Below are 15,020 nucleotides of genomic sequence, written 5' to 3'. Positions count from 1 at the left end.
GTTCCATGTCCAGTTCTAACTGTTGCTTCCTGACCTGCATACAGATTTCTCAAGAGGCAGGTAAAGTGGTCTGGTATTCCCATCTCTTTCAGAATTTTCCAGAGTTTGTTGTGGTCCACACAGTCAAAGGCTTTGGCATAGTCAAAAAAGCAGAAATAGATGTCTTTCTGGAACTCTCTTGCTTTTTTGATGATCCAGTGGATATTGGCAATTTGATCTCTGGTTCCTCTGCCTTTTCTAAATCCAGCTTGAACTACTGGAATTTCAGAGTTCACGTACTGCTGGAGCCTGGCTTGGAGAATTTTGAGCATTCCTTTACTAGTGTGTGAGATGAGTGCAATTGTGTTGTAGTCTGAGCATTCTTTGGCATTGCCTTTCTTTGGGATTGGAATGAAACCTGACCTTTTCCAGTCCTGTGGCCACTGCTGAGTTTTCCAAATTTGCTGACATATTGTGTGCAGCACTTTCACAGCATCATCTTTTAGGATTTGAAATAGCTCAACTTGAATTCCATCATCTCCACTAGCTTTGTTCGTAGTGATGCTTTCTAAGGCTCAGTTGACTTCGCATTCCAGGATTTCTGGCTCTGGGTGAGTGAGTGATCACACCATCGTGATTATCTGGGTCATGAAGATCTTTTTTGTACAGTTCTTCTGTGTATTCTTGCCACCTCTTCTGAATATCTTCTGCTTCTGTTAGGTTCATACCATTTCTGTCCTTTATTGTGCCCATTTTTGCATGAAATATTCCCTTAGTATCTCTAATTTTCTTGAAAAGATCACTAGACTTTCCTATTCTATTATTCTCCTCTATTTCTTTGCATTGATTGCTGAGAAAGGCTTTCTTATCTCCTTGCTATTCTTTGGAACTCTGCATTCAAATGGGTATATCTTTCCTTTTCTCCTTTGCCTTTTGATTCTCTTCTAGTCACAGCTATTTGTAAGGCCTCCTCAGACAAGCATTTTGCCTTTTTGCATTTCTTTTCTCTGGGCATGGTCTTGATCCCTGTCTCCTGTACAATGTCACTAACCTCTGTCCATAGGCACTCTATCAGATCTGATCCCTTGAATCTGTCACTTTCTCTGTATAATCATAAGGGAATTGATTCAGGTCATACCTGAATGTTCTAGTGGTTTTCCCTACTTTCTTCAATTTAAGTCTGAATTTGGCAATAAGGAATTTATGGTCTGTGCCACAGTCAGCTCTCAGTCTTGTTTTTGCTGACAGTATAGACCTTCTCCATCTTTGGTGGCAAAGAACATAATCAATCTGATTTCGGTGTTGACCGCCTGGTGATGTCCATGTGTAGAGTCTTCTCTTGTGTTGTTGGAAGAGGGTGTTTGCTATGACCAGTGTGTTCTCTTGGCAAAACTCCATTAGCTTTTGCCCTGCATCATTCTGTACCCCAAGGCCAAATTTGTCTGTTACTCCGGGTGTTTCTTGACTTCCTACTTTTGCATTCCAGTCCCCTATAATGAAAAGGACATCTTTTTTTGAGTGTTAGTTCTAGAAGGTCTTATAGATCTTCATAGAACCGTTCAACTTCAGCTTCTTCAGCATTACTGGTTGGCGCATAGAATTGGATTACTGTGATATTGAATGGTTTGCCTTGGAAATGAACAGAGATCATTCTTTCATTTTTGAGATTGCATCTAAGTACTGTATTTTGGACTCTTTTGTTGACTATCATGGCCACTCCATTTCTTCTAAGGTATTCTTGCCCACAGTAGTAGATATAATGGTCATCTGAGTTAAATTCACATCCATTTTAGTTCACTGATTCCTAAAATGTCGATGTTCACTCTTGCCATCTCCTGTTTGACCACTTCCAATCTGCCTTGATTCATGGACCTAACATTCCAGGTTCCTATGCAATATTGCTCTTTGCAGCATCGGACTTTACCTCCATCACCAGTCACAACCACAACTGGGTGTTGTTTTTGCTTTGGCTCCATCTCTTCATTCTTCTGGAGTTATTTCTCCACTGACCTACAGTAGCATATTGGGCACCTACTGACCTGGGGAGTTCATTTATCAGTGTCCTATCTTTTTGCCTTTTCATACTCTTCTTGGGGTTCTCAAGGCAAGAATAGTGAAGTGGTTTGCCATTCCTTTCTCCAGTGGACCACACTTTGTCAGAACTCTCCACCATGACCCATTGAAGCCTAGCTTGAAGGATTTTGAGCATTACCTCGCTAGCATGTGAAATGAGTGTAAATGTGCAGTAGTTTGACCATCCTGTGGCACTGACCTTCTTTGGGATTGGAATGAAAACTGATCTTTTCTAGTCCTGTGGCCACTGCTGAGTTTTCCAAATTTGCTGACATATAGCATGCAGCACTTAACAGCATCATCCTATTTTAGGATTTGACATAGCTCAGCTGGAATTCCATCACCTCCTCTAGCTTTGTTCTTAGTAATGCTTCCTAAGGCTCACTTGACTTCATACTCTACTCCAGGATGTCTGGCTCTGGTTGAGTGACCACACCATTGTGGTTATCTGGGTCATTAAGACCTTTTTTGTACAGTTCTTCTCTGTATTCTTACCACCTCTTCTTAATATCTTCTGCTTCTGTTAGGTTCATACCATTTCTATCCTTTTTTGTGCCCATCTTTGCATGAAATGTTCCCCTGGTATCTCTAATTTCTTGAAGAGAACTCTGCTGCTGCTGCTGCTGCTAAGTCACTTCAGTCGTGTCTGACTCTGTGCGACCCCATAGAGGGCAGCCCACCGGGCTCTCCCGTCCCTGGGATTCTCCAGGCAAGAACACTGGAGTGGGTTGCCATTTCCTTCTCCAATGCATGAAAGTGAAAGTGAAGTTGCTCAGTCGTGTCTGACTCTCAGCGACCCCATGGACGTCAGCCTACCAGGCTCCTCCGTCCATGGGATTTTCCAGGCAAGAGTACTGGAGTGGGGTGCCATTGCCTTCTCTCTAGTCTTTCTCATTCTGTTGTTTTCCTCTGTTTCTTTTCCTTTGTTCACTCAAGAAGGCTTTCTTATGTCTCCTTGCTATTCTTTGGCACTTTGCATTCAGATGGGTATATCTTTCATTTTCTCCTTTGCCTTTCACTTTTTTTCTCAGCTGTTTGTAAGGCCTTGATTCTTTAGTGGCTTGCTTACCTACCCCTAGTGACTGCTGGCCCTTGGTAATTGGCCTTTCAGCATTATTGGATCTCAGGTGCCCTCAAGTCTTGCCTGGGTCTCTGACCTGCTATAAGACAAAGACATAGCCTTAACTGATGCAAAGATATAATAATAAAAGCCACCCCCATCCCATATTGTAAGATAGGACTCATGAATGATTTAATAAATATCCCTGAAGACTGCTGGAAAACAGATTGATGACAGCCTGGAAGGAGATCTCTAGTGATCCCAATGTGCATTTTAAACAGTTATTAGAACAAAGGCATAGAAGGCATGTTTGTCATTTTTATGAAGGAGGCAAGGTAGAGGGGGAGGTTGGGGAATCACTAATGTATTGAATGGTAAAGTTGAGACTTGCAAAAGCTTCTGTTAGGCTATAAGAACAGGCTATATTTACCAAAAGCATTCATAGGAATTTATACAACTATCCTTATGCTTTAAGAATGCTACAAGAAAAGAGAGACATGACTTAATAGCAGTTTTAGAAGGCTTTACAGGTTTCAGTTGATATAAACAATCATTTGAGTTCATTGTATGACATATCCACCCACATTGCAGGCTCAGATGGCATCAGTGAAAGCCCAGTGCCTGGAACAAGAGTAACGAGGGGCCCACTCCACTCCATTTGGGTCATTCCAAACCTGAAATATCTTGTTCCACACTGACACAAATTCCTTTGGAATAAAGCTAATAAATCCAAGTTTGACCTGAAGAGAGTATCCACTCCCCAGTCCTTGTACATGTTCAGAAAATGTTTCCACAAGCACAGGGTAGCCTCACTGCTCTGACTTCTGTAATATGGGGACAATGATGCTTGTCCCTAATGTGACTTGAGCATGGATGAATATGAGAGGCAAAGGAAACATACTAAATCCAGCACATCAAAACTTAAAACAACAACAACAACAGCCAAACTATTGCTGTTCCATCACCATCTGCTGTGTTTTCTTCACAGGGAAAGTCCTGGTCAGCAGTGAAATGGGCGTCAGCCGTTCGGCTGTGCTGGTAGTAGCCTACCTGATGATCTTCCACAACATGGCCGTCCTGGAGGCCTTGATGACTGTGCGCAAGAAGCGGGCCATCTACCCCAACGACGGCTTCCTGAAGCAGCTCCGCGAGCTCAACGAGAAGCTGATGGAGGAGCGCGAAGAGGACTTCAGCAGGGAGTGTGGGGAGGAGGCGGTGGAGGAGGGCGAGGACGCCGGGAGCACGGTGGCAGCCAGAGTGCACACCCTCACCGTGGAGGAGGAGGACGACGCTGCCAGTCACCTGAGTACCTCCTCCTTGGGGAGGGCCAGCCAGGCCTCCAAGCCCCTCACCCTTATCGATGAGGAGGAGGAGGAGAGGCTCTACGAGGCGTGGAAAAAGGGGCAGAGCCTCCCCACGGGCAAGGTCCTGCAGGGCGAGGACGACAGGTTCTCAGCCTCCTCTCGTCAAGGTGAGGAGCCCGAGGATGAGGATGTGGAGCGAATCATCCGGGAGTGGCAGAGCCGAAATGAGAGGTACCAGGCAGAAGGGCACCGGAGGTGGAATAGGGAGGAGGAAGAGGAAGAGGAGAGCAATGGCAGCTCCTTCGTGACGAGAAGAAGGAGGCACACGCTGAGTGAGAGCAGCACCTCTGAGAGTGTGAGCAGCCATGACATCCGGGTCCTGAAGCAGCAGCTGCAGATGAGCAGCCAGAACCGAGGTGGGAGACGCCGCTCTGACTCCATGTCCACGGAGAGCACCTGGGACATGTGGGACCAGAGGCTGCAGGAGATTGAGAAGGAGGCTTCCCGAAAGTACCACTCCAGGAACAAGAGAGAGGAGGTGGACGCCAGCTCGGAGGTGGGGAGCAGGGTGCGGGAGGATGACGAGGAGAGTGTGGCCTCCGAGGCCAGCTCCTTCTATAACTTCTGCAGCAGAAACAAGGACAAACTCACCGCCCTGGAAAGGTGGAAGATCAAGAGAATCCAGTTTGGATTTCACAAGAAGGACTCAGAGGCAGGAGATGGCAGCAGTGAGCAAGGTGCGGAGGAGGTGGAGGGGGAGAAGAAAAACCTCTCTGATGTCAATCTGTCTGCCTACCAGGCCTGGAAGCTGAAACACCAAAAGAAGGTGGGCAGTGAGAACAAGGAGGAGGTGGTGGAGCTCAGCAAGGGAGATGACTTGGCCTTGGTCAAGAAGCGACAGCGGAGGCTGGAGCTGCTGGAGAGAAGCAGGCAGACACTGGAGGAGAGCCAGTCAATGGGAAGCTGGGAGGCAGATAGCTCAGCTGCCAGTGGGAGCATCCCCCTGTCTGCATTCTGGTCGGCAGCCCCCTCAGTCAGCGCTGATGGGGACACAGCATCTGTGCTCAGCGCCCAGAGCCACAGCTCCCATCCCTCTCAGGCCCTAAGCAAAGTAGGTGGATGCTTGGCTTCCACCCCCACCACACCTCTACCTAACCTGCATGTGGGGCCTGGAGACACAATCTCCATTGCCAGCATACAGAACTGGATTGCCAACGTAGTCAGTGAAACTCTCGCCCAGAAGCAAAATGAAATGCTGTTGTCGCCCCGCCCACTGTCCGTTGTAAGCATGAAGGCAGCACCAGCAGGCAGCTGCCTAGGGGATGACCAAGTCTCCATGCTCAGTGGACAGAGCAGCTCTGCCCTGGGTGGCTGCCTGCTGCCTCAAAGCCAGGCAAGACCCAGCTCTGAGACCCAGTCTGTGTTGTCCTCCCATACCATGAGTGCAAGAGCTGAAGGTACTGGGAGCAAAGTGAAGGGGACCAGCAAGCCTATCTATAGCCTCTTTGCTGACAATATTGACCTAAAGGAGCTTGGCCGGAAGGAGAAGGAGATGCAAACAGAGCTGAGAGAGAAGATGTCCGAGTACAAAATGGAGAAGCTGGCCTCCGACAACAAACGCAGCTCCCTTTTCAAGAAGAAGAAGGTCAAGGAAGATGAGGATGAGGATGATGACGTGGGTGATAGGGATGAGGACACTGACAGCGCCATAGGGAGCTTCCGGTATTCTTCCCGCAGTAATTCCCAGAAACCCGAAACAGACACCTTCTCCTCCCTGGCTGTCTCTGATGGCTACGGAAGTGGCAGCAGAGCTGGCAGAGAGAAGGATAACAGTATTAATAAGTGGCTCAGTGGCCTCAGGACAGAGGAAAAATCTCCCCAAAGTGATTGGTCTGGAAGCTCCAGGGAAAAGTGCACCAGATCTTCCCTGATTCGGGAGACAGAGTCTAAGTCTTCCAGTTACAAGTTCTCCAAATCCCGGTCAGAGGAGCAGGACACCTCCTCCTACCACGAAACCAATAGCAACTCGGTAAAAAGCACTTCACGGTTCTCTGCTTCCTCCACCAGGGAAGGCAGAGAGATGCACACCTTCTCCAGGTCCATGTTTAGTGAGACCTCAAGCTCCCGGGAGGAAAGCCCGGAGCCCTACTTTTTCCGCCGGACCCCCGAGCCCTCTGAAGGAGAAGAGTCCCCAGAACCACGGCGTCCAAATGGGGCCAGATCCAGGGACTGGGAAGATGTGGAAGAGTCATCCAAGTCAGACTTTTCTGAATTTGGAGCCAAGAGGAAATTCACCCAGAGTTTCATGAGATCTGAAGAGGAGGGAGAGAAAGCGAGGATGGAAAAGAAAGAAGAAGGGAGGTTTGCTTCAGGGCGGCAGTCCCGGTATTGGAGAAGCACTGACAGGGAGGAGGAGGAGGAAATGGATGATGAAGCCATCATTGCTGCCTGGAGACGCCGGCAAGAAGAAACAAGGACTAAGCTGCAGAGAAGAAGGGAGGATTGAGCTGGGCAAAGGGAATCTGGGAGAGACTGAAAACACAGGGAGAAGCCTTACAGCTTAGCACAGAGCTCAAGACACACTTAGCCACAGCCCACCAAGGGACAAGGATGGGGAAAGGATCATATGGAGGGGCAGAAGTGAAATGAGCAGCACCAGGCAGGAAACCACCAGAGGTGGGGTAGGGAGGAAGCAGAGAAGGGGAAGAAGAGCATAAATGTGAGGTCCAAATGAGGGACCAGCTGAGGCCATTTCTGTTGCCCAATGCTTCTGAACTTTGATGCTTCACTTATGTTTGATTTTTTTCATCACAGACTAGAGATGAGTTCACAAAGGCGCTATAGTTTGTTGGAGACTCCAACTTATTCCAGGAAGGCTGTGAGTACAGGACATGGTTCTTTATGTAGAGGTTTGATAATGAGACCCAAGAAATCTATCCTGTGGCAAGTCTCACCTCTCCCAGCAGCTGAGTTCTGGTTGTTTCTTTTGAAAGTTTTGGATCTCCATTAAATTGATATGTTGTCAAGCATTTCTTCTTCATTCTGGTCACTTTTAACTCTTTGGGTATTAGTGGAAACCCACTTTAAGAGACACAGATGTGTTACCAAGAGCCACCCTCACCTTGTGCTACAAAAGCTGTCTCCAGACAATACCAATATCATCTTATATTAAAAATATTAATGTATAAAATATTATTTTAAAATAATATTTATTATTATAAGAACTAATAACCAAGTATTTAGTTTAGGATACAGTGCAATGGGAAGCCATGGGTCTCCTGCAATGCAGGCAGATTCTTTACCATTTGAGCCACCTGGGAAGCCCCAGGGAAGGGGAAGACATGAGGGGGACCTTTGAGAGTAACAGATGGAACTCAAGAGAGAAAGGTTTTATAGTGGTGAGCTAAAGGTAGAGAGTCCCTCTGGAATGGCAGGGGTTAAAAGCAAACCACCATGAGGGAGAGAAGAAAAGAAGCCCAGCACAAGGAGATGGAGATGTATTTTTATGAGGTCTTGTGGTCATCCTTGCTTTTCATTCCTTTGAGGATCACTGGACAATGCTGTGGGCAGTCCATTTGACCCTTCTCTGCACTCTGGATGGGCTAGGTTGGTGAGATTTCTTATGTGTTGTTCCCAAGGATTTCCACCTTCCAAACACAGGTTGAATTGCCAAAGCAAGAGACATGTTTTGGGCACCTATCTCAAACATTGGGGAACTCATTTCTATAGTCCTTTCAACCTGGAGCATCTTGCAGGATTCGAAAACAGGCATGTATCTAATTCATGAGATATAGTTGGGAGGGCAGAAGAGGAATGAGGAATCCACCAATGGGGTGTATAGTAAGTGATCATTAATCATGTGATCATTTTTCCTAGAAACTGAGTTTTATAGGACGTGGGCATGGTGCATCTTTTCTACATGGATTATTAACATGACATGTTGCAGTGAGCATGAATACACCAAGGCAAAAGGAACAGACTTGAGCTCAAACCCAGACTTGCACATTAGCTGCTGTCAAAATAACTGAATTAATTTGCTCACTTTCCTTCTACCACATCAGCCTGCAGTTCAATCACTGATGGTGCTCATCTCCCCTTCACTAGCTGAAAGAGAATGAGGCCTTAAAAAAACACAGCTCAGTCTTTGTCCCATTTCCCCCTTTCCTTCTTCCTTTGCTCACTTTACTCAGCCTTAGTCCCTAGTTTCCGTGCTCAACAGGTCGTTGTCATCATCTAAGATGGCACTATCCTCATAGGCAAGAAGGCTGGTTGTGGCTCATTTTACCTTCTGGGCAAGCTCAAAGCTTCCTCTCATTTTACCCCTATAGGAAAGTTTCTGACAAAGGCATAGACAATCAGTTGAGCATCCATTCTAGAAGACTGATCTTCTAGAGACAGCATTGGCAATATCCCTGGGACAACAGTTCTCTTTTTCTTTTCCTGATCTTCTTACCTTGAATTAGCGTGCAAATTGACCATCAATATTTAGAGACCCAAGTTCAGGGACTGAATTAACTGACAGGCCAGTTGAGCAGCTTCCCCCAGTGCCTGTTCATAAGGATCCAATTAACACAGATCTCTACACATGTCTTTTTTTACTAACCTAAGTGGGAAATAAATAAATTGATCTCAATCATGTCGAGAAACTTTTTAAAACTCTCTAGTCAGCCCTAACAGTCCACTGAGCAGATGTTGAACAAGCATGTTAAAGCATCTCAGTTTAAAGAGCCACCTAGTCTTTCTCCAAACCTGAATTTGAGCCTGGTGAACACGTACTAAAGAAATGACCTAGTCTGCTTTTAGTTGAGCTCCTAGGCTAGAAAGACAGCAATGGTCCTCATAGTCTGTATGTGGACTAGCTCAGAGGAGGAAACCCGAGAGAAGTCAAAGTCAAGACCTGCAGAAAGGCTTTGTTGTGTCTCCAAGGATGGCTCCTTCAGGGTCCTGTGTTCAGGGAGGTGTCCACCTGAGAGTTCAGGATTCTGAATTCACCTGATTCCTGGAGTCCAGATTGTATTTTAGTAAATCACATTAATGCAAACTTTATATGAGTTATAATGAGCTTGAAGGAATAGATGGGGTTTGAAATGTTAGGATCCCAAGTGTGACTTCTGAATTAGACCCAATCTAGGATGATAGGGTGGACTTCAGCCTTCCAGTCTCTGAATGACATGAAAAGGTGTGTTTTATGTCAGTAAAGTTCTCAGAAGATGGCACACCCAAAGTGGACGATGAGAGTTCAGTGGGGGAACTATTTACAGAGGCATGGGCAGGGATAAGAGAGCAAACAGAAACAGTGACTCACCCATGCACTAGAAGAGTGGGATACTCATCCCCTCTTGGGACTGAGGGGGCAAAGTGAGGGAGCTATTTATAGGGCCAGCAAGAGCCATAACCGCAGGAGGAGGACCACCTAGCAACCTGGCAGGGGAGTGAGGTGAACGAATACCCTGACCTCTCTCCCCTCCTGAATATTGATCTCATGCTAGTAATTTTTTTAGCCAAATCTAACTGTAATCCGGCAGGTGGAAAAACCCAGTAGTCTGGAGAAGAACAAAAGGTGAGTTGGGAGGGGCGAACAGAGAATTACCAGCACAGATGCTAATGCCCTTACATGGAAAGGCCATCTCAGTAGAGCCTTTCTGATGATGCTGTTTTAAATGACTGGGAACAACATGCACTGAACACAAGACTGATCCACTACTAAGAATTAAGTGATGACCGGAATGGGGTTTTAGCTACACAAAACCAGCTAATAGAGTCAGTGATTTTGTTTTACAGAAAAGAAAAAGAGGGGACAGATCTGAATTCATGTATCATCTACTTTTAAGTTATACAAAGAGCTCACTGGGAGACTTCCATGATAAGGGAGAATAGTATACAGAAAGGGGCCCCACAAGAGTGGAAATCCTGCACCAGATTTGGAGGTAGGTGGTAAGAGACAGAGAACGCATTTTTTAACCTCCAAGGCCTGGAGGGGAAATGAAGTCATGGAGTCTGTGAAAAACAAGGTGGATCTGAAGCACCCCAGCAAGAAACAGGAGACACACCCAAATTAGGTAATTCAAAAAGGAGTCATTTACAGAGGTGCAGGCAGAATGGAGAGGTATAGTGTGAACCCTGGGGTTAAGGGTTAGGTCCCTGGGCCTGAAGAGTCAAGAGCAGATGGACGATATCCAAGAATAAGGGCACAATTTCAGGCCAGTACACCAGTTATCCTGTGATATATTGTTGGCCCTGGGTTATGAAGACTCAGCTTTTAGTGTTTGGAAAATTACCAGAAGAGGGCATATGAATTTCTCTGGATTCCCTGAAACCTTTATTCCTAGTGTTATTAGCCAATGACAATTAAATAACTTCTTGCCACAACCTGCCTAAAACACGCTAAACAGAACTGCCCTTGTGAGAAGAATCTTGAATAAAAATTTATACGTAGCCTTGGGATCATCTGTCCTTATGAACTTTGGTTCAGGGCTCATGTTTTAAAGCACTATTTTCTGTGTTAGCTCCTGTTGCTATGCAGGATGCCTTCCATCTCTTTCAGGTACCAACTAGAAACCACCTCCCCATCCCTGCAACACACACACTCAAAAGTAAATTTCATGTAAAACCTCTAAGTCATATCATCCCCCCAAATATCTGCCAAATTTAGTGTAAATCCATCCATGTGCATGTGAAGGTAGTTATCAACATAATTTTATTTCTGTAGGTTCCAAACACCACTACCGTCATTTTTGGACATCATGGCCCCATCCAGCATCTGGGAGCAGCTGTGCACACAGACCAGCCGCTGCAGCCATCCCATTTCCAGCCATTCAGTCACCTTGATCCCAGGCGGACATGGCCTCTCACAGTGGGCAGAAGATCCACTTAGTTTAGCTCTGTCTGTGTCTAGGTTCCTGGAGGCAGAAGCTGGACTCAACTTGGTGGAAACCCAGAGGGGTAGCCATAACCAATAATTCAGTTCAATTTAGCTCTGTTTGGTTAGAGTTAGAGTGAATGCCAGCCTTACCAACACTGCCCCAGGACACTGTGCTCTTATGATCATTCTACATGAAGTCATGGAAAACAGAGACAATTTCTAGTAAGAGAGAGTCCTAAATCCCTCAGGAGAAAGGTTTATTGAAAAATTGCCCAGGTTAGAGAACAATCAAGGTCCCTGGGTCCAAGCTTAGTAGCATGTCAGGCAGATAGGAAGAGCACCAACCTCTGAATCTTCAAAACTCACAGCCAACTCTGACACCTCCTTTCCCTTGTCCCTCACCTGAGCCAGGTGATTCTGCTCTTTGCATGTGTTTTCTTCATTTTGTGATCACCACCATTGCCCCAAACCTAGCAATTGCAGCCTCATTTCCTTTCCATCTAGTCTAGAAATGAATTAATCTTCAAGTTCACAATTCTGGTTCTTTATCTCCTTCTGCTTAAAAATTCTAATAGCTCCCTACTGCCTATGAAACGAAGTTTAAATTTCTTCCTTTGGCATTTGCGAGCCGCCTTCCCCTCCACTTCCAGCCCGACCTACCTCTCCCTTCATGTACCCCACTTCCGCCTCTGTGAGAACAGCACACCCTTGCATACACTCTTTTGTGCCCTTTCTCAGGCTTTCCTCTCTGCCTCAGGGTCCCCCATCCCACCCACCCTGCTATCTCCATGCTCAGACACCTCCATCCTCTGAGATTCTCCTCTATCAAAACTCTTCCAGCCACCCTGACCACATGTATCTCTTCCTCCTCTGAAATCGCACAGTATTTTGTTTGTGCCTATTTTTGGCACTTACTACATTCTGCTTTTTATTATAGGAATTTGGTACTTAAGGTTAAGAATGTCTACCTTACTTAAGGATTAATAGTTCAGTTCAGTTCAGTTCAGTCACTCAGTCGTGTCCAACTCTTTGCGACCCCATGAACTGCAGCACGCCAGGCCTCCCTGTCCATCACCAATTCCCAGAGTTCACCCAAACTCATGTCCATCGAGTCGATGATGCCATCCAGCCATCTCATTTTCTGTCGTCCCCTTCTCCTCCTGCCCCCAATCCCTCCAAGCATCAGAGTCTTTTCCAATGAGTCAACTCTTCGCATGAGGTGGCCAAAGTACTGGAGTTTCAGCTTTAGCATCATTCCTTCCAAAGAACACCCAGGGCTGATCTCCTTCAGAATGGACTGGTTGGATCTCCATGCAGTCCAAGTACTTAAGGATTATTGTGGAGTTATAATTAAATAAGGTATTATTTTAATATGCCTAGACAGTCCATGGCATACAATAGAACTTGGTAAGTAAATTATACATTGGTATATGTAATTCTATAATAAAAACAACACATTATTATTGCTATAGTTATCATTATAATAAACACAGTGTGGTGAAGTGGTTAAGCACACAGCTTTGGAATCTGATTGAAAAACCACCAACTTATTACATATTTACCATATTCCAAGGGCTATGCTGAGAGCTTCAAGCATGGGTTATCTACTTTATTCTCTTCAAAAATTTAACCTTTATTTATTTACTTCAGTTTTTAAACATGTGTTGTGCTAAACACTATGCTGGGCACTGAGAATTCAGCAGAAGTCAAACAAGTGATAATTTGCCCTCAAGGAGCTAATAATTTTATTGAGGACGATAGATGGTAAAAAGGGAATTTAGAATATTATTTATATATTTATTATCTGTTTGCTTATTTGTCTGTCACTCTCTCCCTCCTGGGCTTCCCTCATAGCTCAGTTGGTAAAAAATCTGCCTGCAATGCAGAAGACCCCGGGTTGATTCCTGGGTCAGGAAGATCTGCTGGAGGAGTGATAGGCTGCCCACTCCAGTATTCTTGGGCTTCCCTTGTGGCTCAGCTGGTAAAGAATACTGCTGCAACGCAGGAGACCTGGGTTCGATTCCTGGGTTGGGAAGATCCCCTGGAGAAGGGAAAGGCTACCCACTCCAGTATCTCTGGCCTGGAGAATTCCATGGACTATGTAGTCCATGGGGTTGCAAAGAGCCAGACACAACTAAGCGACTTTCACTTTCACTCTCTCTCCCTACTAGAGTGTAAGTTCCATGGGGTTGTGTTTCCTGTTGTATCCCCAGCACTAGAAGCCAAGCCTAGCAAAAAGGGGACTCTCGACAGACAGTTATTATGGCTAAAAATAATAGTGCTCTGAAAGATGGTGGTCGGGAGTGGGGTGTTACCTTAGACGTGGTGATTAGGGAAATATTTCTCTGATGTGTCAAAGAAACTGATAGGGACACTGATGCTCAGAGAGGTAAAATAACAAATTACCCAAGGCCACATGGCTGCTCTAGGTCAAATTCAAAATTCAAATTGAGGTCTGGTTTGAGAGCCCACACACCTTGCAAGATAGATGACATCTCTAAAGAGCTCAAGACAGTGCCTGGCACACGACAATTGCTCAGGAAATATCCTTTACATCTTCTACTAAATTGTTAGTCTTTAAGTCAATTTGTTTTAAAAGTGTGGAATTATTGATTGACTGGTGAATTAATGATTCAGCATGAATCATTTTTAGGACCCAAAGATGTTAATTTGTTTCTGTTTGGTGACACTTTTCCCTCTTTCCTCCCTTTCTCCACCCCCCTCTAATGAGTGGGCAAGTTGTTTAGGGGGTGATGGGAGAGATAACATCACAGGATACTGGAGGTTGGAGGGAATTCCAGGCATCTCTGGGAGGCAGAGCAGCTCAGCCAGCTGCTTGGGAGAGCAACCCTCACTTCACCAACAATGACTGCTGGACCAGAGTTGCAGGAAGCATTTCTCTCCAAGTCACAGTAACTCTGCAAATGCTTCAGTAGAGCCCAGTCTTGACAAATGTCCATACTCTCCAAACCAGAGCAGAAGCTGGGGAGGAGGGCTGGGAGGCAAAAGGAAAGCATCAGAGTAGTAACTGCTCCTGGCCTGCTCTGTGCCGGCTGCCACCAGCCTGCTGTGGCCTCACTCACATGGGACTGCTAAGAGCTGTTTGGGGAGAACCAGGCATTCCTGAAAGGAACACAGAGCAACAAGGCCCCTGTAGCAGGCAAAAGGGCAGATGGCAGGCATGACTCACTGCCCTTTGCTGGACGTTGAGACCCTGTGGCTTAAATGGATCATTGCCTTATTAGCATTTCTCAAACAAGAAGAAAATGTAAACAAGCACTCAGACAGGAAGCAATGCGATGGCATCCTGTTTCCCCTCTCTCCCCACCAACACCATTGCCCCAGAGAACACAGACCAAGAAAGTCCCCAGAGTTGTGTTGCTCGTCCTTAGGGAATCCATTTTGGGAAGCCGGCTGACGACCTCTCAACTCCATTCCATTTAGCCTACTGACCAACATAACAATTCTGCAAAGCTGGTGTCAATATTCCCCTTTTACAGATGGGAAAATCTGGCTGAGAGGAATTAAGTGATGTGCTTAGGATCACAATTTAAGTAAGGAAACAGGGATTTGAACCTAGATATGTCTGACTTTAAAGCCACTTTTTTCTACCACACCATTTTCCTTTAAAAAGATCTATGCCCAGGGAGGAATTAAAAGCACAATTGCAGAAAAATCTGAAATCAAATTGTAGGCTGCTGACAGATTGACCATCCAGAAGATATAGTCCCTGAACAAAGCC

General features: G+C 45.8%; 1 protein-coding gene across 2 annotated transcripts in view; it reads left to right on the top strand.

Moving 5' to 3' along the window:
* STYXL2 (serine/threonine/tyrosine interacting like 2) overlaps nt 1–7,445 on the top strand; it is a 66,422-nt gene extending 58,977 nt beyond the window's left edge. For both annotated transcript variants that reach the window (XM_061399473.1, XM_061399482.1), the window contains exon 6: nt 4,101–7,445. In XM_061399473.1, coding sequence (XP_061255457.1) covers nt 4,101–6,922 — 2,822 coding nt within the window. In that variant the 3' untranslated portion in view covers nt 6,923–7,445. The remainder of the gene's footprint in view (nt 1–4,100) is intronic.
* The last annotated feature ends 7,575 nt before the right edge of the window (nt 7,446–15,020 follow it).

This window comes from Bos javanicus, chromosome 3 (assembly GCF_032452875.1).
Source record: "Bos javanicus breed banteng chromosome 3, ARS-OSU_banteng_1.0, whole genome shotgun sequence".
Taxonomy (NCBI): domain Eukaryota; kingdom Metazoa; phylum Chordata; class Mammalia; order Artiodactyla; family Bovidae; genus Bos; species Bos javanicus.
This window is presented reverse-complemented; position numbering and strand designations above follow the sequence as displayed.